The following is a 27000-nucleotide window of genomic DNA, read 5'->3' on the forward strand; positions in this document are numbered from 1 at the left end:
AAGGCCTTGAAATTTATATGTAAAAATTGTATCTTCCTGTGTTCATTTGCCTTTCTTAATTGATTGGGTCAACATTTTTTGTATGTTTTAGTTTATAGGTCATTTTTTATCTCTTGCTCTCTCCCCGACCCCCTCCCCCTCTGCCGTGTGTGTGTGTGTGTGTGCGTGTATATATAAATTGAATATTCATATCTGTACATTTCTCTACTGAAACGTTAGAAGTTTTACTTATTTATTTGTAAGAGCTCTTTATATAACAAGGGCATTAAACTTCTGACTGGGATAAATACTTTGGGAATCACTTTTAATTATATAACAATTTAAACTGACAAGACGCATTGGTTTTTACATTGTCACCAGCAAAGCAATAACTCTTCCCACCTGCTGGTTAAAAAAAAACAAAACAAAACAAAACAGATGCTAATTCTTCATATTCCCAAGATAGGATGCAGAGCTAATACTTTTTCCATGCTGATTATATCAAAGGGTTGAAAACAAAAGATGAATGATTGATGGCAGTTATTTATGACATTTCACATACATGGATCCCATGACTAAGAATCCTTGTCCACATTTAAATATTTTTAGGGTAACTTCACTTGAATGGACAAAAAATCTTTGACTCGTATTAGACATTATTAAGAGAAAGCAAAGTTTAGTTCAGAATTATCTCAAAGCCATTCTGGCGCCAATTTTGGACACAGGCATGTGTGTCTTGTTTTAAGGTATCATAATAATTGAAAACCCAAATTTAACAATCAGATGAACGGAGAGAGGTGGCCTTGTTGTTTATTTTCACAAAAGGCATTTTTAAAAAGAGACATCTTCCAACAGAACTTCTCCTGCCCTGATCTGCTCTAGCTGTGGGTCATTGAGAATCAACACAGGCTGATGTGGCTGAGCAGATGAAGGGAGCTGCTGCCACTCAGTCTTGGGTAAAGATGGGTCCTAGCAGCTAAAGATCAGAAGCTTCCTGTGATTCAGCTGGAGAAGATAGTTTCACGTGGGGCTAACCTAAACCAGCCAGGGATCACATGTGCTGCCTGTGCGCCCCCAGTAAACTGATCTGGGGAATGCAGTCCACTCAAAGGTGCCACAGAAACAGGCTTCAAGGTGACCAACTAAGCACAGCAACGGGGCCAGAGGCCACTGGTTTCACTCATATCCATGGATCTATCCAACTCATATCCAACAGCCGAGCTCCAGGATCTATCACTGAATGCCTGATGCCCCTAGGAAGACAAACGGAACAGCTGCTGTGTCAAAAGCCACCCTAATGAATGAACTGAACTGACTTTTGGTACCACGAATCATTACTCAGCACTTGAGAGTTTGGATGCAAACAAAAATGTCAATCACTCCAAAACCTCACTGATTTCGTGTGCCATAAACACAGCCTCCAGTAACAGTGAAGGCACTCAGTCCATCGGGGGGAAGAAGATGCAGAAATCTGCATCTCTCTACAACTTGTAATGACCAAACGTAAAACGCTCAAAACTGAGTTCATAATTATTTTGGTGAGGAAGATTGTCGCTGAGCTAACATCTGTGCCCGTCTTCCTCTACTTTATGTGGGATGCCACCACGGCATGGCTTGATGAGTGGTGCTAGGTCCGTGCCCAGGATCTGAACCTGTGCACCCCAGGCTGCCGAAATGGAGCACGCGAACTTAACCACTATGCCGCCAGGCCAGGCCCCACAAATTTTAATGGAATAAATTGTCACACTACCCTTGCCAAAAAAAAAAAAGATTCACACAACTTAGCAACCCGTGGACAAGATTTCCTGTGTAGGCTGACTTGGACTCAGTACACACTTTACAAGTTTGTAGTTTATCATCAGAGGAGGCTATAAAACAACCCAAGAACATACTCTGATTGTGAGGGAAGGGAGTGGTTGGCCAAAAATCAAGTAGAGAGAACAGAATATCGGGCCAGCTCTGATTCGGAGCAGGGTCTGACAGAGGGTAGGAGTGAAACCATTACATCCCCCAGTGAAAAGCAACTGAGAATGTATGACCCCCTTTTCCTATGATCTAGGCTATGAGGTCTGGGGGTGGAGAGGAGGGGTGCTGGAGAACGGATTTTAAATGATCCCAGAGAACCAAAGCCACAAAGAAGGACAGGCCACGGATGACGGCCATGCTGAGAGCCTGGAGAGGACACACGAGAGGCACTGGGAAGACGACCCTTCGGCCACCCGGGGAAGAGAGCTTCTGGCCATCTGCAGGCAGCGATTTCAGCTTCTAAAAGCAATTGCTGCTTTCCCGCCTGTCATAGGTTTCCTGTGAATTGCATTTTCATCCAGGGACCTGTGGTATGAGAGCTGTCCTGTACTTCAGATAACCCAAGGGTGCTAGAGTGGAAGGAGAAATAGTGACAGTGTCCACAAAACCAGGAGAGAAGCTGGGGGAGACTGGGAGACACACACGCAGGTGCGTCTAGAGCAGCAAGCCGCACCTTACACAGCAGGCAGGTGCTCAGCACAGATCCGCCTCTCCCTTCTCCTCATTCCACGAGAGGGCAACGGGACAGGGGATTCAGATGGCCTGGTCCTTCCTAGAACACTCACACGGAGCCTGGCACCCCCGGGTTTCCTTCCAACCAGATGACCAAACACCCTGACCGTGAAGAATTGTGACTGAAGATTCTGGTCAAACCCAGGGGAGACTCAGAACCTTAGTGCAAAAATATCACTCCAATAAGCAACAACTGGCTAGGTAATGGGACCTGAGGACTCAGACGAGGCAAGAGAAGTAACAAAACAACAGTGGAAATGGAACGGCCCAGGGCGATCGGGATGGAAACTGATCCCCTGGCAGGAGGGCCTGATACGGACTGGACTCATCCTTCTTCACGGGACAACTCTGTTCCAAAGAAGGTGGAGGCTAAGAAAGTTCTGGCGTCCAAACATGGAGAACTGAGAAACTTTAGACGGGTTTGAAAATCTCCCAAGAAAAATCTGTGGGACTTTTAAAAATCCCTCCGGTTCTTTGGCAAAATTCAAAAAGACTGAAATCCCAAAACCTGCCTCCTCCAAGGACCCAGATCTCACAGCTCCCGGGCCCACTCCCCGGGGGGACCCAGACCTGCGATGGCCAGTTCCCTCATCTGTGTCCACAAGACGCCAACAAAAATGGGAAAGACAAGGGAAGCGGAATCTGCCAGCTTCACTCACTGGAGTGATAAGGTCGCCTCGGACACTAGCCTGTTTTCTGAAAGGAAACAATTTGGGAGATGAAACCCAGCAGCTGCTAGGCAGCAGGCACAACCCTGTGAGGTGTCGGCACTATTGCTAATTACCTCTGTTGTACAGACGGACAAACTGAGGCTCAGAGCAGGTCAGGTCCCCAAGGTCACAGAGCTGGCACTTGAACCCAGCTCTTCTGACGCAGTTACTGGAAGACTGCTCCAAAGGGGGACAGGACTCCCTTTCCCCAAATCTGACCATGATTTTCTTCCTATGTTTATTTTTGTTGGAGGAGCTGGAAATGACTGGTAAAAATTATGTTCTTCCATGGACCCAGCTTTGGGCTCAAAGCATCTTTGCCATCGGGTCTCTCCCTGATGGACTGGTTAATTTTTCAGATGGGAAGGGAGCTAAGAGCTGTACCCTAAGATATAAGGAATGAGACTTTAAGACCTCCTCCATCAACGCCATCAGGAAACAGAAACATTTCAGAGGTCAGCGGGGCCAGCCGCCTGCACCCCTCCCCACCCAGCCCTGGCCACAGTGTCTGCTCCCCTTTTTCAGGGACATTCTCTGCAGCAGGGCCCAGGCCATTGTGGGCTTTGAGAAGAACGATGCTCTTAAAGGAGCAGACTTCCCAGGCATGCTTTGTGTCCTGGGCTCTTTGACTAATGGACAGAGGGGTGCTGCAGAGCACACTCCATTCATGCAGGCAGCACAGGTCTGCTCCTGCTTTCTCAAGACTTTCTTGGGTTTTTTTTCTTTTTAAAAATTTCTCCTACGAAGTAAGACAACAGTTCCCGGCGACAAAATGAAATAAAACCCAATTCTTCTCAAGGAAAATAAAAGTGTCAGCAGAACTTCTCTCTTCACGCTGATCCCCTGTTTGATGTGCAGTGACATCCCTCCACAGAAGCTGGGGACAACGCAGTGTCTGCTGTAATTGCAGGCTTCACACACAGGACGAGGGAGGTGGCCTCAAGGTGCCGGCAAGGCCTGCCCACGGGGCCCTCCCCAGGAACACAGTGGGACCCGCGCATGCGGTAGCAGGGTCTTGCTGTGACAATAAAAGAAGCAGAAATCGAAAGACAACCCTGGCCAGGATTCAGGCTCCATTTTCTGCTGCAAACTCTATATCCCCAAGTGATCATTTAAATAAAATCGCATTTTTCTCATCCAACCAAGTCAAACAGTAGTGTCACAAAGGACGACAGCACACACGTAAAACTCCCACTCACAAACACGCAGAAACCAGAGGGGGAAAACAAAGCCATGATGCCCAGGGTTTTCACAGTGACGACCACGAACATGGCTGCTTCCAGTGGAAGCTACACGTGTCGGGGAGAGACCTCCCACAACCCACAAAGAAGAGAGGGAGTCCCACAGACTTCTGAAATTGTGAAGTCCTGACTAGACAAAGAGAAATGGAAATATTTGGCTCTCCAGAACCTCAAGTAGAGAGAACTTATAGCGCTATAAAGAAACTATAACCGAACAAATTATGGTTGAATAATACCGTAGATTGTATAGAGGAGAAAATGCTACAGGCCATCTGAACATCACATCAAGATGAAGCAGCTTTCCCTGCCTGGCTCACATTTCACAGTCATTTCCTTGAACTGCAGGGTGAAAGCATTAATCAATAACTAAGATTTTCTTCTTCTGTTTTTTTTTAAAGCACTTTTATCTAAAAATGTTTTTTAAAAAGACAACATATCTGGTAAAGCAAACTATGGGTTTATACCACCAAATATCTGCACATTATTTAGAATCAGAATGGTATGCTGTTTAGCACGGAACCAATCAAGTTTACCAGAGAATTTGTTTTGTACAAATGACGTGTAATTCTCTCTTAAAAACATGATTTTTTGAAACGTATCCAGGATGCTAAAATGGACCACATTCTACAAGCATTACAGATTTTCACAAATGAAGATTATATCATTTAATTACTCTTTGAGTTGGAAGTAGGAAAGCTGGTGGGTTAATCTGGTGGCAGAACAGAAGAGCCTAATATATCTTTATCCAAATTGATGAATTTTTGAAATATGCATGAAAATACACAAAACCAGAAAAACTGACCATGCTGATTTAAAGTAAAGGGTTGGCCATATGCTGAAAGGCGGGGGGAGAGGGGCTCTGAGGGGAGAAAGAACTGCACCAAATTGAATTGAAATACATGTTTTCGAACACTCTTGAACCCACGCTCCACCTCAGCAAAAGTCTGACTCCCAGCAAGAGCCATCACTCACGGGGCACCCAGCGTGTGCCGCCCCTCGCCCCTCAGCCGCCCAGGGCTCTACATGTCCTTTAGCTGCTAAACTTTCACTAATCCTCTGTAAAGCAGGTTTACAGATGAGGAAACTGAGGCACAGAGAGCTTGAGCATGAGGTAGACCTGGTGTCTGAACTTGGGACCTCTGGCTCCTGAGCCGCAGCCTTCCCCATTCTGCAGGACTCAGAGAGGGTGGGAAAGGTTTTGAGTCGCTCTTCAAACACTTGCCCCAACATCTAGGATGCAAAGGCCAGAAAAAGAGGTCTCGGTTCGCCACCACTGCCCCACCCCCTCCACCCCTCACCTCAGAACCTGGCAGAGACGGGGCTGGAGAGAGGGAAACTGCCGGCCTGCATTACAACCTGAACTGAGCGGTCTCTCGGGAAAAGCCCTGCATGTCGAAGCTGAGAGGAAGGACGTGCGGAGCAGCACATGCCAGTACACGGGCCTCCTCACGTCTCGTTTGTACAAAGACCTGCAGGTCGCATCTAATTCTCTGTCAGAGGCATCTCTTCCCAGGCCAGCATCCCACGCCAAAGGAAAGCCTGCTGGACCACGACACAGGGCGGGGAGAGGCAGCTGCATCCGACTTCGGGTTCTAGCTATGAGAGGGTGAGGCTGCTGGCGCCCGAGGGGGCAGCAAATCACTAGGGAGTCTCTGCAGACCCACCTGGTAGCAAAAGCTGAGCCCAGACAGACCCCGCCCTAGATAAGGAGAAGAGAACAAATAGAAAAAACGGGACCTTCGAAAAGATTCTGCAGCACATGGAAGAAAGAGCATCGTCCTGAGGCTTCGTGGAAAAACCCTGTCTCTAAAAACGACTTTCTAGGGGCCGGCCCCGTGGCCAAGTGGTTAAGTTTGTGTGCTCCGCTGTGGCAGCCCAGGGTTTCGCTGGTTCGGATCCTGGGCGCGGATATGGCACCGCTCGTCAGGCCACGTTGAGGCGGTGTCCCACATGCTGCAACTAGAAGGATCCGTAACTAAGATATACAACTATGTACCAGGGGGGATTTGGGGAGATAAAGCAGGAAAAAAAAAAAAAAGATTGGCCACAGTTGTTAGCTCAGGTGACAATGTTTTAAGAAAAAAAATGACTTTCTATAGGGAACAAAAGACAATTTTAGAAAATGATGCTTCGTATCTACAAAAGACGGCAGACATGGTCTCTCCAAAACGACAGAGAACAACAAAAACAGAGTGGGTTGAATTCCAGGCAGAGATTTAAAAAGAAGCCAGTGGAATCAACAAAAGAATTCCAGGAAAGACAAAACGCAACTACAGAATTTAAATCTGCATCTGACAGCGATGTACAGGGCAGCGTGAGGAGCTCCCCTCGAACACGTGAGAGAGCCAAGGGAAAATGATGAGACAGAGGGGGACAGAGCCAGTGCTAGTATAAAAAGGACACATATTCTTATGGCCGCAATCAGAACAGGAACAGAAACAATGAAAAAACACGTGGAAAAGAGCTTTGCTACCTGAAAAAGACCGACATCTGCAGACTGAAAGGTTCAGAGCATTTCAGAAAAAAGTTAATGAAAAATCCTTCTATCTGGTCATTTCTTTACAACATTTTGATTTCAGATGGAGCGGGGAGAGTAGCCGAGATCTGGGCGTGAGCAGATGATGGAGCGAAGTCCTCTCACGCAGCTGCTTTTTAAGAGCTTCAAGCAAAACCCTACACAGAACCAGAAAGGCTCCTCCACGAGAGCCTGCGTGGTGACGTCAGGTGTCATCTTTTCCAATAAGGGGCGCTGGTTTCCAATACTACATGGGTTACTTGCTTCAGTAACATCCTCCAGGTTGAAGAAGAAGCATTTTTACTTGCAAAAGGCGAGATTTCAGATACCTCATCAGGTGGGGCCAAGACATCAACGGCCGTGGAAGAGGACATGTGGACATTTAAACCAGAAGGTAAACGACAGATGACAAATGACCAGAAATGCGATGCAAGACAGTGTTTATAACTGGTCTAGAAAAACGAAAACAGTAAGAGACGACCGGTCTAACACACAGGTCACGTGACAACACAAACCCGCGAATCCGAACCCAGGAATTTTGGTTGCTTCACTTCTCTACCTTCGGGATTTTTGCAAACCAGCAAATTTGTAATTAATCCCATGCTTATTAAGAGGCCAAGGAATATCCAGGTAGTGCTCTCTTACTTTCATGCTTAACTCAGAGCAAAGCAGTGGAATCCTTACAAGAATGGCAATATCTTCATAGAAATATTTTTAAATCATGTCCATTTAATTGTTCCTATTTCCTAAGAAATGTGCCATTGTAACCTCACACTGATCCCAGTGGAACTCAAGAAATATCTGGCTACTTCAGAACCTGTAAGGCTAGGCTGATATGCCAACGTTTCATTAAAAGGGAAACAACTACAGCATCCAATGTCCTAAATATAAAATTAAAAGCATTCGTCACAAATCTCAGCTCTAAAGTTCTCTCACTTTCCCCCTCACTAGGTCGGTTTCCTCTTTTACATATTTATACAGTACCCTATTCTCTCCCCTGGTGCTCAGTACCGATGGCCATACATATTTGTATGACTATTTGATCAATGTCTGCCTCCGTACCTTGACTCAGAGCTCTGTGGGAGATCGTGCCGCGACTGTGGGTTTATTTATTCTGCTTATTATTGTTACTTCAGTATTTGACACAGTACCAGAGCCCATAAGACGAGCAATACATACTTGTGGAAGGCGTGGCCTGAGTGGACACGTTTTCATTCACTGTTCAGCCAAGCAAGTCACCATATCCCAAGAATTCCAAAGAACTTTATGCAAACAACACCTTCGTGGCTTTACACATTAGCCATGCTTATCAATTTTGCAGTAAACCACTTTTTAAAAATACTTGAATGACTTTTTTTCACTATGGGTTGATATTATATCACAGAATATTAAATATAAGAGGAACCTTAGAGATCATAAAACTGACGTTCATAAATGCTAAATACTTTGTCCACAACAGCGCAGGTCTACTTAGCAGTAGAGGTGGGAGCAGAGCACAGACCTTCTACCCCCACGCCCTCCCTCCCAGGGCTCTGTCATTGCTTCTCCAGACACCGCTCTCAACCAGAGCTTCTAGGTTGCCACGTCTCTGAAAGCAATTGGGAGCTTGTAAATAAACATTCTGCCACACCTTGATGTGTACAGGAAATCTGTAATAAAGAAATTGTTTGCAATATAAATAATCACTACAAATTTCCAGATTTCTTATGCAGCTTATTTTTCAAATCTAAGAGCTAATTATAATTTCTCCAACCCACGACACCTCATCATTCATTGTCACACTCATAGGAAGCCGGCACTGGGTGCCAGGCACTGCCTCAAGGCTCTTTAAGGAGCGTCGTTCCTAAAGCTCCCTCAGACCTATAGTTAAGAATAATCATATTCCTTTTCTCTTATCATTCAGTTACAATTGGGAAAAAGCCATTTCCGAAAAGTTAGAATCCTCAAAGATTAAAAAATCCAGCCCTATGACTACTTGAGCCAGCCCTGGTGGCCTAGTGGTTAGGATTTGGCACTCTGGCTGAGGGTTCATCTCCTGGCCAGGGAACCATGCCACCTGTCTGTCGGTTGTCACACTGTGGTGGCTGCCTGTTGCTGTGATGCTGAAAGCTACGCCACTGGGATTTCAAATGCCAGCAGGGTCACCCATGGCGGACAGGTTTCAGTGGAGCTTCCAGACTAGACAGACCAGGAAGAAGGACCTGGCCACCCACTTCCGAAAATATTGGCCATGAAAACCCTATAAATAGCAGCCAAGCATTGTCTCACTAGAAGGTGAGAGGATGGCACAAAAAGACCAGGCAGGGCTCCACTCTGCTGTCCACGGGGCCGCTGGCAGCCGGAGTCCACTCGAGGGCACTGACAACGACAAGCGGTTACTTGATTCAAGCTCTTTGGTCTCCATTTTTCTCATTCGAAGGTTTTCATTTGGTTGGTTGTTTTATTCTTTTCTTTCTTTTTAAGTTGTACATTGGAGCTTTTTTGGGGTAACTAGTTTCATATTTTTGATGAGTCTGCTTAGCAAGCATAGAAAATCCATTTGCTGGCTAAAGGATTCCAGCAATGGAAATTTCTATCTGATGATGCAGTCATATTTCTAGACAACCCCGGAGTGAGTCAATTTGCCAAATTATTTCGTTTATATTTATAGGCTGGAATGTTATTCCAAAGGCTCCACTAGTCTCTGTTCCATGTGTAAAACAACAGAGCAAAAATAAGACAGTGTTGACAGTGGAGTGACCACTCACGTTCGTGGTGAGGACCTGAGGCACAGGGCTTCCTTCCTGAACCATCCACGGGAGATTCCGTTAGGGTGTCCTGGGTTAAGGTTCCAAATGGGTGGTAACGAGGTGTGTTCTGTGTGGAGCACCTCTCCGGCCTAGGCCTCAATAAAATGAACACTAGCATCTGCCCAAGGAGGGCAATACCTCTTTTTTAAAAACTCTTTTTGAAAATATCAGTCCATTTCGGAGAAAGGAGGAATGCCAGATTTCTAAGTGCATGTTTTCTATAATTAGTTTAAATATATCCTGGGCTAACGTATAAATTCGATTTAGGAATCCCAGGTCAATTTGATAAATTTGAGGTGTAAGTATAAAAGCAAGGACTGCATCACTGGATTCTGAAACTTAAAAAATAATAACCCCACCAGGAATTATGGGCGGCTCTCTATTAACTAGAATATTTGATTAGCCAGACCACCATTCTTCTCACCCATAGAGATATTATCATTAATGTTGTTATCCTGCATAGACTATTTCATTCAGCTTTTAAGACACTTTGTAAGGTTTGCCATAAATATCACGTCTAGGTTGTAGTGAGTGAATTAAACATTTTTTGCAAACAAGATTGAACTAGGGATCGAACAAATTGAAATTGTTACCTTAAAGGTATTAGACACCACTAGTCAATCATATGCTGCATTACCATAAAAATCACTTTTCCTTCCAGATAATCACAGCTTTCTGATAATGACGACTCGCATGCAAGGTGCACGCTGTCAGTAATTTGATTTGAACACTGCTTCCCAAGGGCGTTCATAGCATGTACCACCTTGTTAAGCGACGTTGTGATAATTGATGGTTCACATGACAAGATACGCCGGGCTGATCATGCTTATTTAAATACAGGCCGTTCTCGATGACCCATAACAAACGATGTACCTGGCACTTTTAACACAGTCAACCTGCAGATGATCCCCAGAACTCGTGAACTTCAATCTTCAGCCTCTTCCCAAAGATCTGAGGATAAGTCACTAAGCTGAGGCTCAATGCAGTACCAAAACGTCAAGGGGGAAGCTCTAATTTTAGTGGAAAAAATGTAGCTATTTCCTGTTTGGCATTACTTAGATAAAACACTCATGAATTTGACTTTTGAAATACTTTCCATGCAGGTGTTTGGCACTGTGCAAACTGGGTTAAGTTTTGTCTTGTTTGGTCTGTCTGTAAGGTAAAGACAGATGGAAAAAGCCAAGGGCCAAGAATTCCCAAACTGGGAAGTCAGCCTGCATGTCATAAAGCTGTGCATCTTCCCCCAAAACTAATAATCCTAGCAGATGGGAAAGGCAGATTTTCTAAACTAAACTCTTTCGTTGATATTTTAAAACCTGGATTAAAAAACATTTTAAGCTCGACAGAGAATGGGACAAGTTCCCTTCGACATTTCAGTAATGAGACAATTTAGTAAAAATTCGTGGTGTCATGGAATATACAAACTTGAAGGGACTGAGATTCCTTTAGTCCATCCTTGCCCAAATTGTGTTCTAGAGAAATCTAGGTCCCTGTGAGAGAGTGGTGGTGGAAGTGACTAGTCAAATATGGTGGGGAAATTTATGGTTATACGAAATTAAACAGGCTTATTTACATGCAGTTACACACTTTATGGCTCCTCAAAAAATAAGATCTAGGATGCCACAGTTCCCAGACTTACTTCCCCACGGAATTCCTTCCCACTGACTATCTATGACTGTTTTACAGAACTAACGGCTGGCACGACAACGTTTCAGATGCCCTGATACAGTCTAATCCCTTTCTTTGCAGGAGAGGAAAGGCCTCAGAGCAATTTTTCGAGGGGCCACGTGGGCAACGATGGCCTCGGGTGTGGCCAGAGGTGCTGCCTTAGGTCAGGCTTCCAGGACTCTGGGAGGGAGGGTCCTGGGAAGCAGCTGGAGACACCTCCCCTCGCTGCTTCCCCTGATGTGGGAACAGCTGAATCAGCGCTTCCCAAAGTACCGTCCTTGCCTCGGGGCAGGGAACCAATTACTCAGATTTATTTCCATAAAAACTGTCACTTTCACAATCTCTCCCAAGTGGCTGCAGAGGCTGCCAAGGGACAGCTTCCAGCCCTCAGCAACAAAGACCATCCTGAATCAAGACTATACATTCAGTTCAGCAGTTCCGTCCTCACCTGCTTTCAGAGGGGTCAATCCTTACAACAGCAACTCAGTCTTTTCACAATTAAAGGACTTAACTGAAAATGTAGCTCCAAACTACAGAATAATTAATTCAGTTTGGATCCAAAACTCCTTGGTCACAAAGAGAATCCAGCCCATTTGATCTGTTGTATTTATGCATCAGTTCGAATAGATAATATGATTTAAGTACATATTTTTTATGCGTGTATATTTTTAAAAATAGCCTAAACAAACAGAATTTACAGAAGGATCCTCCTGCGAAATTCTCGTTGGACACATGCTACACTAACTCGCTCTGTCAGTTGTCATACTTCCACGCTCAAGTGCAAACAACCCTCAGCCAGGATTTCTTACACCTCTCCTTACAGCCTACAGCACTTGGAACGCGACCGTGTCTTGCGGCAGGAACTTCGACATAAATATTTAATGACAGATTGGCTGATAATAGGGTACCTTTAAAAAGGTACACCATATAATGTGAAAAGATGATCTCCTTTCCAACGGATGAGAATTTGATCAGGCATCCATCCATCCCCCAGCCCCCATCTCTCTCCTCTCTCTCTCTCTCACATGCATGCACACAAACATCAAAAGGGGAAGAGCTCCAAAAAGCAGTTTTCACACCTGTTTCACAGTCGTTCACAATCATCAAAACTTCCAGGTGAGAGTCCCGAAGGCAGATAGCAGCTGCTCACAATGGCTGAGCAGCTCGGCACCAAGACAGCGCTGTTGGCCTGGGTTGCAGAATTCATTCCATCTTTAGTTTTATTGCTATCGTTACCTTCCCCAAATGTAACATTTCCACGGACTGACATTTCAGGACCAAAAAGCAACATCTACATGGAGCAGTGTCCCTGGGCAGGGTGTGCTGGAAACATGGCGCTCCCTCAGGGGGCGGAGCTCCCTCCCCAGACTATCCAGGTGAGATGCAAACCAGGAATCTGAATTTCGTCCAAAATGCTCCACTGTGCCTCTTTTACTCATCGCCTACAACAAAAACCTGTTTGATTAAGAAAGGGCTGCAAAGGGCAGGGTCGGAGGTCTTTCCAAACCAAGGCAGTCCTGGGATGTGCACACCTAGCTCAACCCCTCAGGCAATTCACCCCACAAGGCAATCTTGAGAGGCAGCCTCAGTTTGAGTGTCTAAAGCGGTGTGTGGTGCAGCTACAGGGAGGCGCCACAGAATCAACCCCACCCTCCCTAGGCTCCGAGTGTGCGCAGTTAATTAGACTACTTCATCTTTAAATCCTATGTCAACACTCCAGTTGGATTTTCTATAAATGGTCATCTCACCAAGTCCTGACTGTAGGCAAGTCTTTAACACAGGCTGGAGTAGTTTATTAAAATAACATGATTTTTGTCTTGTGCGCATGTTAATTTCTCCAGTCCCTGTGTCCATTGTTACGTGTCCTTCCCCAGGGGCGCTTCTTTCTCACATTTCTCTAGGACCAAGGAAATCTGACTTCACTTGCAGTAGAAATTACCCCAGACAGGAAACAAAAGGCGTGAGCTCTGGAGCAGGGCGCGGGATGCTTGCTGGTTGCCTGGGTACCGTTTAATTAGTCCCGGGCTGCAGCTGGGGGAGCTGCTGGTACCTGGGGAACCTTTGTCATTGTGACTCGTCTGTGGCTGAACACGCAAAATGGTCTCCACTCTCTCCCTCTGTCCTCTTTAGGAATCTGAGTAAATCTCCCCCTTTCTTCTTCTGTGTGTGTCTGTCTCTGTCTCTCTCACAGTTTGTAAATTAAGAAAACACTCTTTGTTAGCGTTTTTTAAAAGCTATGAATGACTTATTTTCCCAACTAAATTATAAACAGTGGGGAGACCTCATTCTTCCACATGTCCCTTTACAATTCCTTGCTTATTAATAAATGCTCAAAAACAGTATTTGATTTCTTTTTTAAAGAAATCTACTCGTTTATGCTTTTATTCCTCACCTGCCACCATTACTTCCAGCTGCTTCCATCAATGCTGAACAAAACGCCCCCGGGAGAAAACCCAAAAGCAGGCAGTAAAAGTACAGGGACTTTGCTGCTCGGGAGTGTGCTGCTGTTGTCGTGTGCTTCAAAAACAACACAACAACAACAACTCCACTAGCAAAAAGCCGCGGGCTCTCTTTGGTCTCTGGAAATGGAGACGGAGCTGACCTTCAGCAGGAGATGCTGTCCTTGGTTGGCAATGTTGGCGGCTGTTCTGCAACACACTTAGGTGAATTTAACGGTAGGACTGACAGTCCCCAAAATGGCTCCTGGGCCCAGGCAGCCAATTTTCTGCTACTTCCCTGCCTATGTGTCTCTGTTGAGTGGCTCCACAGTGCCCATTAGGGACCGCCTGAGAGCCATTACAGCCGGCAGAGTAAACATCCTTTTTACACTTAAAAAAAAAGTGAGATGAATAGGTATTTCTAGGGTGGTCTGAATGAGCCATCATTAACCACCCTGAGGAATGAACGTGCATGAACATGGCAATGAAGCGCCATTTTATTACTCTCTGCCGGCGACACCTGCGCCAGAAAAAAATCACGTTGGTGTGAGGATCTATGGATATAAAGAATCCCCACATTTCAAAATGGAGCAAAATGTAAACCTCGCAGGCACCCCGCCTCGTGTTACACACACTACAGAATTCTGGTCCTTCTCCTCGGAAAGTCTGGCCCTTTCACTGTTTCAAAAGAATTCGGGTGGGGCCACCAGGCAGTTTGCTGCTCAGGCTGCAACCGTGAATGGGAGCGGGAGGGCAGCTCATTACTGAGGATCGCTGCTGGCAAGGCAGACTGAGGGCAGGGGTAAGTGGGAGAAAGGAGGGTGATTTGCATTAAAATGGGAGCCCCTTCCCAGGCAGGCGGCATTGACGTTAAACAGAGGTCTGGTTACTCGAACAGAAATAAGGCTCCCTGTTTGTCGTTTTCTTCTAATACCAGGATTCCTCCCATAACTTTAGATGATGATGATGTAAGAAAAGATGAACCACATGGGCATGTGGGCAAGGGCCTGTACCGGTGCACGGGCACCTGAGAGAGAAAACACGGGGATCACGTGCTCGCCTCTAAAATCACAGGTTCCCGGCGTGAGGTCAGCATCCTGCGTGCAGCTGAACCTCTATTTGGGAGCTCTCTTGTTTACGGGGTGAGCGCAGGGCTGGGACACACTCATTACCCACCGTCATAAAGTCGGTGCATGCGAGGCACATGCAATTAAGCTATAATTCTGTACGATGACAGACTAAACACGCAAGTCTAGACAGACGAAGAAGATGACTAAAAATATTCTTAGATCTTTTCTAAGGGCATTTTAGCATTTTCTTATCATTCTATCGGCAAATATTGTAAAACTTTGCCACATTAATGTCAAAGGGAGTGGAGGATCCACATGACTTACATTCAAAGGGCTTGATTTGAATTCTGCATCAAAACCCAATCTCGAGGTCATATATTTTCAGCAATCACTCAGCACAAATCTCACGACGCTCAGCTGTGGTTTGTTTATCTTCTGAGGAAGAGGCTTGGGTTCTTCAACACATTACAAAATCAATCCCACCGTACTAAGATTTTTGTGAACGTGACCAGGAGTTATAAAATTAGTGACAGAATGCAAACGTGCCAAGGTCTTACTACTTATTCAGTTGACTAAGAAGATAAACCACCAGAAATCTCAGTTTCTGAACACCGGCAGAGTGACTTGTTGATGGGGGCGGGCAGAAGAGGGACCTTAGTGGTAGGAGAGAGGGGCAGAGGTTACCATGGATGGATGACCACAGGAGAAAGCTGGCCAGCACCCTCACCCACTCAGCATCCTCGAGTGGGCCCCAGCAGGAGCACTGTGCAAACGGTCTGCAGCCCCACCCCAAGGTCCTGCGGGGCCAGTGCCTTCCTGTATCATCTCCTTTTCGCTCTCACACCCAAGGACCTTACTAAGCTCACTCACAGAAAGTTACTGCCTCTACACATAACAGCAGCTATGTGCATCTTGACAATGCTGAGGCAACTGATTCTCTGAGAAACATCTTTAATACAAACTAAAAAAATTACTACAAAAAGGAAGCCAGCCAATATCTAAAGCCACTATTCCCCATAGATAGTAACCATGACCAAATATGCAAGTCAAATAGATTTCAACAAGGGAGACAACATTCATACTAGCTTACGTTTATCGTTTTACCACATGACAAGCACTGTTTGAAGACCTTTACACCCATTAATTCATTTGACGCTCAGGAAACCTCTGAGGTAGAAGTGAAGGTCCCCATTTTACAAACAGCAGAACTAAGGCCCAGAATAGTTAAGTAACTTGTCCAAGATCCCACAGTAAATAAATGTCAGAGCAAGGATCAAACAGAGGTTGTCCGGCTCCAGACTCTGCACTCTTAATCATTGTGCTATGCTGCTGGTGTGGATTTGGGTTACCAAAAAATGTTAATTATTTTAATAGGCACAAAGAAGTGGCAAAACGAAATGAAAACTGGAATTAATTTCCATTCTGGCGCCCCTGCCCTGGGAACGGTCTGTATTTGTTGTTTTGAAATGTCTGTCTGTCTGACAGAGATGATCAGGAGCACGTCCCGTAAGCCCGAGGAGATGCTCCTCCACGGGTCTGTGCAGGTGGACCTAGAGGCAAGTTAGGGAAGAAAGAAACAGACTCCACACGGCACGGCAAGCCTCGCTCTGCTCTTGTGGCGAGACTTGTAAAAATGACTCTCTTCCAACATGAATGAGGTACAAATAACATGCTATAACGCATAAATAAAAATTGTATCATAGGCTTTGAACTCATCAATATAAGAAAATACAAGGCTATTGCTCTATTTTGGGAAGCCTCAATTGTGGAGCTTTCCCTTGTGTGAAAGACTGGGGAGTGTTCATGAAAGAACCTAGCCTTTTCCCTCAAGACAACTGGTCTCACCTGAGCCCAGCTTAGATGTGGCCAGGAATGGTTTCCCTCAGGGCAAGTCAGCAGAGACCTGCCAGGACACAGCAGCCATGCGTGGAAGGATCTGGAGGGAAAGCAACGCTGAAACAGGTTTGAGACAGTAAGCCGGCCCTGGATGACTGACCATCCCAACAACTACAGTAAGAATTATAGTAAGAACCATTCCAAGAATTACAGTGTGCCAGAGCTGGGGAGGGCTTAGTCAGCCCAGGGCGCACATTCAGGGAACAGGGGGACCCACCAGCTCACCATTCATACTCTACAACTCCCGCCCTCTGCAGAGAAAGCATCACATTCCAGGTTCCTGCTCCAAAGATATTTGTTCCAGATGAGTAAACCTTTCAGAGTGGTCTGGAACGAGATGCAAGTCTGAAGAAATAGGTAAATTGAATCTCAAACCATATTTAAAACCTAGTATGAACGCACAACCTGGTTGTGCCACCTGCACAAGCTGTTAGCTGCATGGGAGGCTGTCGCCAGTCTTTCACTAGGACCACCAGTTCTTCAAGACAACACAGCTGTAACACCATGAACGTGAAACAGATACGAGAGCAACCGAGCTCCTAATCTCCTTGTGTCCAGGGAAACCACGGACATGTCACTACAACTCTGCTCGCCTCAACGAAACAAGACAAAACCAACTCCGCCTGGATCTGATGCAGACACCTGCTCCTCCTCTTACAGGAAGAAGAGCGCAAACCAAGTGGTGACACGTCTGGGTCGCTCGTCGCTGAGTGCTCACCGCCCCCCTCCCCCACCGCCTGGCTCACTGTAGGTGCTATTTAAGTGTTTTTAACTGACTGAATGAATGGCTTTATTTTTCAGAGGCTCCATCCTTCATCTTGTTCCTTGCCTCTCAGTTAACTTAGGAGCTTGAAACTCTAAATGCAGAGGGTCAGCTGACTCCATATTAGGGGCTTGAGGCACAGGCTTTAGCTCCTCCGGAATCCCAGTGAGTGGGGAAGAGACCACCAGCCTTGGACTCACTGACAAACAGACTTCAAATTTTCCCATAAACCCTCCAGTCTGTTCCGCAGAAGCTAAAGGCTTCCTTGGGCCCAGCCCAGCGATCATCCTCTGATCCCCACCCTCCCAGTTTTGCATCCTTGTCCTCTGGCAAACATCTCTTCTCTCTAAAACACACTGACTTCCTGAGCTGAGTCTGACACGCGCTTTCCTCCTTGCTTGCAGCCTTGGTTAGGAAGCTTCACGCCACTCTGCACACTCCCCCTGATGCCCCCTCCCTGGGGCATCACTCCCGGGCTCAGTTCAGATGCTCAGTTCACAGAGGCAAGGCCGGCCCTGCATGGTGCACTCACAGGCTCGAGGGGAGGTCATCACATCTGTCCTTCTCGGGGTGGGCAGGAATGGGAGGGTCTCTGGACACAGAGCTGGCACAGCCCTGATGCCAGTGGGTAGGTGGCCAGTCCTCATCCCAGGTGATGGCAGGAAAAGTAGGGGGATGGGTACATTAGGCTAAAGTAGCATTTTAGGGCTCCAAAAATGGTTAATTCTTTAGCAATTCTTGCAGCCCTTCATTTTGCAAAGCACAGCTGTCATTCTATAAAGTCAGTCAAAGTGTGAACGAACAAGTGGGAATTATGGGATTTGTTTACCAAAAAAACACGTAGCCTTGCAAACAGTCATAGTAGGAAAGCCAGAGCAACCCACAGGGAGAGGATGGAAGTTTCAATTTTACATTTGGAAACATACTTGCTGGAAAAGGGTACTTCCCTTATTTCTCTTTCTGTGAGATGATTTTAGAAGTTATGGGGATGTGCAAGACATAAAAATGCAACACAGTAATAATGAGAGAACAACCACATACTGTACCTTCACTTCAGCAAAGCACGCGCTGTCTCACAGTATCGGGATCACTTTTCTCGCTGCAAAGTTACTTAAGAGCAGATTTTCCACATGCCTTTGCAGCAAGTTTAACTTTCAGTGAATCTGTTCTTGCTAAGTTTTTCTTAGCACATTCACTCAATTCCATGCTTGAAAGCTACAGGTCATTTGATAACTGAAATGGACGGGATTTTATTCTAACATCAAACTCAAAGAGAAGAATGGGGCAGTCTCGTAGGCACACTGCTGTAGCCAAGTGTGACTCAGGAAGGCGCTGGCGTTCTGTATGTGGCTTCAAAGCTCAGTGTGTGCCAGGCTAATGGAATATGATGTCATCAGTCAAAAAGAGGCTAAACCCTATTTCTGATTTTATATCAATGCCCATAAAATTACCAGTCATATGATGAAATCAAGTAGATAGAAAAAGATTTTCTCTATTTTACATAAAATTTAAGTGATATTCAAGAAATAAGTTCAATACAATGTTTGCGATAGACACTGGAAGAGCTGGTGAGAAACACGCCCCAGGTTTGGTGTCTCTATGGGCTGGCAACTCTGCCCATAACCCTCCGATGTGACCAGGTGGGAGAAGTGGGTCACTACTCACAAGAGGGGACAAGATGGGTGGGGTGACCACACCCCAGGCCCAGAGGCACATGTCAGAGTACATCCCCAGAGCGGCTCCGGTTAGCGAGAGCAGCTTCACAAATGACAAAATTTTGGTGTCCTTACCTGTTATTATTCTGTAGTATTCTTTTTCATCTCTGAAAGAAAGGCTATTTTAACAGCAGTTTGGAATTTCAAACTCTCCCCACACTAAGAAAAGGGGGAGACGCACTGATGAAATGATGGTGTCTATTTCCTCTAAAGTGCGGGAGCTCCCTTTTTCTTGGGAGGGAAGTGAGCCGTGGGATTCTGGAGTATCCATTTGTATTCCTAACTTCATCTGAGTAAAATTAACATTTACATAGTTTGCAATCCAAAAGCTCAGAGTACTGAGATATAAATAAAAAATTACCCCAGAACTCAAAAACCCCACAAGAATCCACAAAATAGGTAACCCACACAGTGACAACATAGAGCCGACTTTCTAAAACTGTGGCTTCTTGCTAACCTAGTTGGTAATAACAAACACAAAGGCTCCTTTAGCAATAAGCAGAAGTCTCTGGACGCCCAGACGGAGCCCAGAGCCATGGCCCGCCTCCTCATCCCCTCGATCCTAGCTGACTAACACCGAACCAGCCTCACCTGGCACTTCAGGAGAGAACCTCGCAGAATGTCTGGAGACAAAAAGTTTCAGTTCTTGATCCAAGTTGCATTCGATGAGGTTTGTGTCCCATGATCGGATTCCTAAGGAAGGACAGAAGACAGATGACAGACATCCAGTTAGTCATTTCAGAGTGGTTTGGGAAACATCAGTGGAACATTTCTCAGGCTTCAAGGGAGGGTGTGGAAGCCCCTTTTCTGAAGGGCTTGGTGACCAGAGGTGGATGCCCGCAAAATGGGAGGGCCGGGGAGGTCTCTCCACCAGGCCGCAAGAGAGGGATAATGAGCAGTGTGGACTGAACTTTTGCCCTCATAAAACGTAAATGCAGCTTTTCTGGAAGAGTAAAAGAAAACAGTTATCAGGAAAATGACAGGCTTTACTTGAGGAAGGGAGTAGAAAGGACAGGAGGATGATGAGTTCTATAGCAGTTAAGAGGCCCAAGGACAACCTCTAGCTTTCCCATGTCCACTTATAGGCAGCAAGATGGCGGAGGAGGTGGGGAAGGCAGAAACACAGGGGCTGCATTCGGGTCCAGGACTGTGTGTGAAACGATGCCGTGCAGATTCTGCATGCGTCAACAGTTTCTTTTCTTTACTCATCCCTTTTCTGACCTTGGTTTCTCAGACCCAGGGCATCAAGCGAAAATTTGTGTGATCTTTGGTAAGAAGGCCGGATCTCAATCTTATACAGGCATGGCCTGTCTCTCCCTCCAACATTTATTATACCTGACTAGCCTGACAGCCAGCTCTTTCATTCACAATCGTTAGTTGCACTGAATTTTCTTATGCAGAGGTAACAAAATGTGGCAACTTTTTATACTTTGTAAAGCGTCCACAGAGTTGGGGGCCATGAACTGTCTATTCGCCCAGAAGTTCTGATCCCTTGACTGGAAGCTCGGGTGAGAGGAACATGAGGGCGAGGAGTGCTGATGCCCTCCCTCCTTCGTCTCCTCCTCCTCCTCCCTCCCCGCCTCTCTCATGCCCTCCCAGAGGGGAGGCTAAGGAAAACCCAGAGCGCATCAGAGAAGGGAGATCCAGAGATCCGGGGTGCCAGCTGGGGAAAACTAGGGAGCCAAAGGACTCTGGAGTGTTTGTTTTCTCTGTGTTTTTGTATTTTCCCACATAGATGTCAATATGCAGTATCCACGACTGAACCCTTGCATGGAGCATCCTCAACTACCAGCACAAACCTCCGGAACAACAATCATTTACTGCATACCCACCAAGGGCAGAAGCTTGAACCCCCAGGAATAACACAGCAGGTGAACTTTCCCTAAATAAACACCGGGCCTTTAAGCATTTTTGCTGGTCATTAGTCGTGCATACAGACCTGGGAGGATAAATGGCAATGTGTTATTTACACACACCTCTCAGTCTGTAATGAATATTTGCCTTTACCCCCATTTATAGCCTGTTCAGTCTTCCTATCTTGCAAAGAATCAAAGGAGATTCACACTACACACACACATTACAAAAAGATTCTGGAAACTCAGTGGACTATGCATCCAAAATATCTTCAGATTATATAGAGGACATCTTTTCAACTATGAGAAACATTTTCAGATCGATGTATGTCCACTAACTAGAGGTAGAAATTCCTCATACAATCCATGGGAGGAATTCAGGTGTGGAGGAGTTCACATTCCTAAGAGAGGCTAAATTATAAGGGAAGATTTTATGCGTCTCCCTGGAAACATGGACAGCCTCAGTTTGCATCTGTGCTGATGGGGTATTTAAATTTTAACAAGAGAGGCATGTTGAGATTTTGTGGGTCCTTTTAGTGCAGAGATGATAAATGGGTTCTTTTTGTTTCACAGAAAGCTTGACAGGTTGAGAGGTCTGAATTCATTAGAATATTTAACCTCGATGTATACGCTATATGCTCGTCTAGTGTGAAAAATTCTCGAGCTCCTGTCTGAGCTGCTTAATTGGTGATGGTTGACAGGAGTCTCTGTGCTCCAGGTCTGGGCTCCACTTTGTCTTCGGGCTTGTCAAGTTGGGTCAATAAGCTCCTAATGAGACATATGTATTTAAATTAAATTCATACAATTTTTCTGCCTTTGTTCTAAGTGACGTCTAGATTGCCACACCACGTGAACGACTCCATCTAGGGTTACATGTGGACTGGCTCTTACAGTGCCGTTTGCCATTTTTCCCTCGGCTTCAATCAACTTGTCATGACACATGTAATTAAAGGTTTCCTTTCTATTTCATAATCTCCTGGTTATATGATTTGCAATCAGCCATGGAAAAAGTACAAAACAGTAGGAAAACCATTTGGTAAGTTTTAAATTACACTAGTAAACAGCTGATAAAAATACCATTTCTCAATTCTTATAGTCCCAATGAAACTAAAAATTTAGACTTTTCTTTTCAAAGGAGAAATTTCCAGCCAAATTATGTCTTAACAATGCATAGTCACTACTACCACTGATAAAGAGGACAATGAAATCTTTACTACTTATTTTAGCTGGAAAGGAAAATTTTGGAATCAGGTCACTTTCCATATCAATTTTAGGAAGAAAATACTTTGTAATTACTTTGTGCCTTCTACTGGATAATATCAGTAAAGGGAAACTGGTTCTCAGTGACGGTTCACACTGCATTTACCAAGGTACGTGTCTCCCCTTTGTGCCTAAAAGGAAGCCAACAGTGGACAGAAAAATACCTTCTTTGGTCCTTCCCACATCCTCCCTTCTCTGAGTTCCTGGCTGGAGGATAGTGGAGTGTCGGTAAAGAGGTTCTGGAAGGCTTTCGGGAGCAGGCCATCCTGGTCTCTGATGGGGCACAGAGGTCCAGATAAATTCCCAGCCCTTTTTCTGACTGCCCCCCGTACACACCACGTAAAGCCCTTTCCTGAGGCTTCGCTGTCTGTGCCCTCACTGGCTTACCCAGGTGGGGTCAGAACGAGTTGGAGGAGATCAAACTCCACTTTTAAATTTCTGGGCCTAGAGGGCATATGTCACAACTGGGGAGTTGGTGGAACTCTCCTGCCTAATCTGGGGCTGTCACCAGCCCTGGAAGTGTGTGCCATCACTCTGTCAGCCAGTCCTCCAGCCACGGGGACCAGAGGGTAACCAAAGGTCCTTCCATCTCTGTTCTCTGACCTCAGGGGTAGTGGTGAACAAAGGGGAGGCCAACGTGACACGAAGATGGAAAAGAGAGACAAGAGAAGGTTGTGTGTGTGTCTGGGGCAGGCGCGTCACAGGAGGAGGCAGGCGGAACCGTGAGGGGGAGCAGGTGCCTCTGCTGAACACGGGCTGCGGCTCTCCGAGGTCACTGACCACGCCAGCATTTTGCAGGATTGTTTAATAAAACCAGCAAAGGGGGAAAAAAGCACCTCCCATTTAAAGGATGAATTTATATTTCTAAAAGGGACACCAGATGGAAGAAAGCAGTGAAATGATCTGTGTTGCATGTTGAAATGGCATGTGGTTCTCTCTGACAGTTATCTGGGCCTTGACATTCTGATTTTCTCTATGAGCTTCAGTTGCTCCCTCAGAGAAACAGGCTTTGGAAGATTTTTTGCAAGTACCTAAATGATCAAGCTATAATCACAAGATTCTATGTGTAAAACTATGCTAAAAAGTGATCTTAGTCAGATTAAAATCATAAACTATAGAACCAGAATTAAAACAAAGGGAATGTTATGTTCAGGAAGGCTTTCTTTCTCAGAGAAAAGATTTCCTATTTTTCCCTTGACCTAACCTTCAATTTGCTTTTTTCCTTTTTTGTTAAGCCAAGAACTTCACGTTCACAATGTATACACGCTGTGTCATGCGGACAATGCCTTCCATACAGAGCTCATCATTTCAAAGCACTGATGATAATTTAGGCCTTGGATAGCATCTCACATTAGAAACAAACAAAAGACGTGATTTATAATAATTTACTTATTGGTCTAAAAGTTAGAACTTATTTTAAAAGTAGCAGTTAGAGAAGAGTAAGAATGAATCATCAATTTAATGACCTCCAGTTTGGGAACTGGCCTGTTTTTCAGCATGGATCACAGAACCCTTAGTAGATAAACCCAATTAAGCAGTGCAGGCAGAAACCCATCTGCCTTTCGACTTTGAAAAGTAAGAAGATGAATATAACAAATTTAACATTTTCCAACATTTCTTTTAACTCCCATCATGATGTGTTTTTTTTTCCCCCTGTTAAAATGAAAACTAACCTTGAATCTTTCCTAGGTTCTTAATTCTCTGTCATCTTGTACTGAAGACACTCAATAGAGTGACATCAGAGAGTTACAATGTAATCAGCTGAACTTAGATCTAAAACTCCACTGCGTTAGATGTTACCCACATCTATCTTTTTATGAACAAATCTTGCTGATTCCGATTGTTAACCAGAGGAAAGTTACACTCTTTCACAGTAATTTAAAGCATCAAACCGACACTTAGTATTCCTTATGTTTCACTTCCCTTAAAGAAATAAAATGAAACAATGAAAACTCCTTTCACAAGGCTCTAGAATCCAGTTGCAAGGCATGGATGTATGTGGTCTATGTCCTCAAATAAAGGCGAAGAGTGGGAGCTCTGTTAAAAATGGGATGACCTTTAAGCCCATGTTGGGGGCTAATTAGGAAGCGGCAAAGGAGTGGTAGTTGGTGGTAATGACAGCGGTTTGGTGTAAGTCCTGTATAACTAACTAAAAAAAGCTAGACTAGTTGGACCAAAGACGGTTGTTTTAAACTTGAGGAGACTGACCAAACCCTGCGTTACGCTTTCTGAATACAGTGGAGAAAACGAGTGACCATCTCTCTTTCTTGGTGTTAAGAAGGATTCACCACGCATCCACATAGGGATGTTGCAGGCCTGCTGATTTACTGCATTTACCACCACCTTCCTACAGATTTATTTCCTAGATCTCCAAAAGCCCTCAGCAATCAAACGGCAAAAACCCAAGTCACCAGGGTCTCCAAACCCACAGAGCCTCGCTTAAGACAGGCGGGGAAAGAGGAAGCAAGAGGAGCAGCTTTCCCGGCCTGGAGAGCAGCATCAGAGCCGAACGCCCTGGAGCATCTCCATCTTGCTTCACACAACGGGTCCACAGGCACCAGCAACAGCAGCAGTGGTGCCAGAGTGACCTCTGGAGGAGGCCCAGCTGGGACCCAAAGGCTGAGGCGGCAGCGTGTCAGGCACAGGGAAACAGCCGGCCCGCCCTGTTGCTAAGTCATCTCAGACCGTGTGAAAAGCCGCGGGAGCAGCATTTTCCCTCAGCGCTGGAAGGCCCTGCAGCTTGGGCCGCCGCAGAGACCCCAGGGCCCAGGCCCGGGGATCTCCAGAGGAAAAGCAGCATCTGTTACTCGGCGGAAGGAAACGCCCCGCTGGCTCACTTGGTTGATTCTTAATGGGATCAATACAGCCATTTTGGAGTTCCGTGCAAAAACCTGACTAAATTAGGGAATTAAAAATCAGGAAGGCATGGAGATTGAAAATGAACACGAGGGGGCTTCTGGCAACCCACTAACGTCTGTTTCTTGATCAGGGTTACACAGGTTGCCTGTTCTGTGAAAATTCACTGGGCTTCTCATTTATGATTTGTGCCTTTTCCTCTCTTTATAATGCCTCAATCGCATTTTTTAAAATTTAAAAAAAAAATTGTCAGGAAGACAATCTGAACTTCGTCACTAAGCGCTAGGGCTGGAAAAAAAGAGTCGAGACAGCGCGGCACAACGCGGATGCATCCGTATCATCCTCACCCAGATGCGGCTTGAATAAACCTCCAGGAACCAGCACTAAAAGGACGATGAGCAGGCACAGAGCAGGGAGAGAATGACGGTGCGAAGGTGATGGCGCACCGCCTCCCGCGTGGGCGCTGCCCACCAGCAGATGACTACACAAAGACCGGCCCTGGGAAAGGCACAGGCGCTGTGCGCTCTCCCGGCGGTGTCGGCCTGCCCTGCACCGACCCCAGACGGGGCCAGAAAACCAAGGATGCTGCAGTGCCGGCGCTTCTGTCACTCACAGCCGTGTGACCTTGAGCCAGTCCCCTCCCTCATCCTTCCTGCCTCTCTGGGCCCCCATCTTTAAAATGGGGGTGATGGTCCCTCTCCTGGCACCACATCAGGCAGTTATGAGAATTTTATCGATAGAAAAGCACCTCCTTAATGTATTATTATCCTCTGGCAATGGTGCTGAAAAATACAATTTTTTAAAAAATCTGAAGTCATTGATTCCTACAGCAGCCACACCCAAAGTCGGAAGTGTGAAATTTTCCAAGGAGAAAATGTGCAAATAAACTAAATTAGAACGGATCAGACTAAAGGCCTACAGTTGGAAGATGAAGCATTATTGAGAGCTCAACTGAGGCATTTCACTGTTGAAATCTCTTATTCTTGAAATTTTTTCGAATAAAATAACGCCATGCTTTCTGTTCACATTTTTTTTTTTTTTTTAAGCTGAAAGGGAAAAATCAGTGCTTTAAAGTGAAACAAAAGAACTAGGTCTGCAACTCCCGTGCCCGCCCCGCAGCCTTTGTTCTGAGGGCCAGCGGCCGTTTCCACATGCAGAGGCAGATGACAAGCGTTGATTTTTTCATCTAAAATAAGGTTTTCCTTCGGTCTTTTACAGGGGCGGGGGGCGAGCAGGGAGGCAGCGGGCGCGCCTTTGTCCGCTCGGCCGCCGTAGGGACCGCAGTGCGGCGGCACCACGCCCACCGCCGGCCGGCAGATGCGCCTCCGCGGCTCCGGGAGAGGAGCGCGCGCCGGGGGCGGGGGCCGCGGGCGCGGCGAGGGGATGGGGGGCGGCTGGGGGGAGGAAGGGCGAGGCAGAGACACGAGCCGCCCACCCGGGACCTAGAGCGCGGCAGAGCCGGCCGAAGCCCCGGCGGAGCGCATGCCCGGCCCTGGGGCGCCGCAGTGCGGGGGCAGGTGCGGCGCGGGGGGGCACTGCGGCGCCGGGGACCCGGGGCGGGGGGGCTCGGTGTGCGCGCCCGAGGCGACGCCCGCCCGACCCCACGGCCCCGCCCAGGCTCCAGGAGAACCGCTATTCGGCCTCTGCAGAGCGCGCTCCTGGTGCGCGCACCCGGCCGGGCGCTGGCCCCGCTCGCCGCCAACCACCCC

At 46.3% G+C, this 27000-nt stretch overlaps 1 protein-coding gene across 2 annotated transcripts in view; it reads right to left on the bottom strand.

Annotated features, from left to right (window-relative positions):
• MAP1B (microtubule associated protein 1B) overlaps positions 1–27000 on the bottom strand; it is an 89166-nt gene that overhangs the window by 60936 nt on the left and 1230 nt on the right. Inside the window, exon 3 of one of the 2 annotated variants that reach the window (XM_070233498.1) lies at positions 19914–20015. In XM_070233498.1, the coding sequence (XP_070089599.1) occupies positions 19914–20015 (102 nt within the window). Of the gene's footprint in view, positions 1–12519; positions 13056–19913; positions 20016–27000 lie in introns of those variants that run through there. The other variant, XM_070233499.1, reaches the window with a different exon arrangement.

The sequence above is a fragment of the Equus caballus genome, chromosome 14 (assembly GCF_041296265.1).
Source record: "Equus caballus isolate H_3958 breed thoroughbred chromosome 14, TB-T2T, whole genome shotgun sequence".
Taxonomy (NCBI): domain Eukaryota; kingdom Metazoa; phylum Chordata; class Mammalia; order Perissodactyla; family Equidae; genus Equus; species Equus caballus.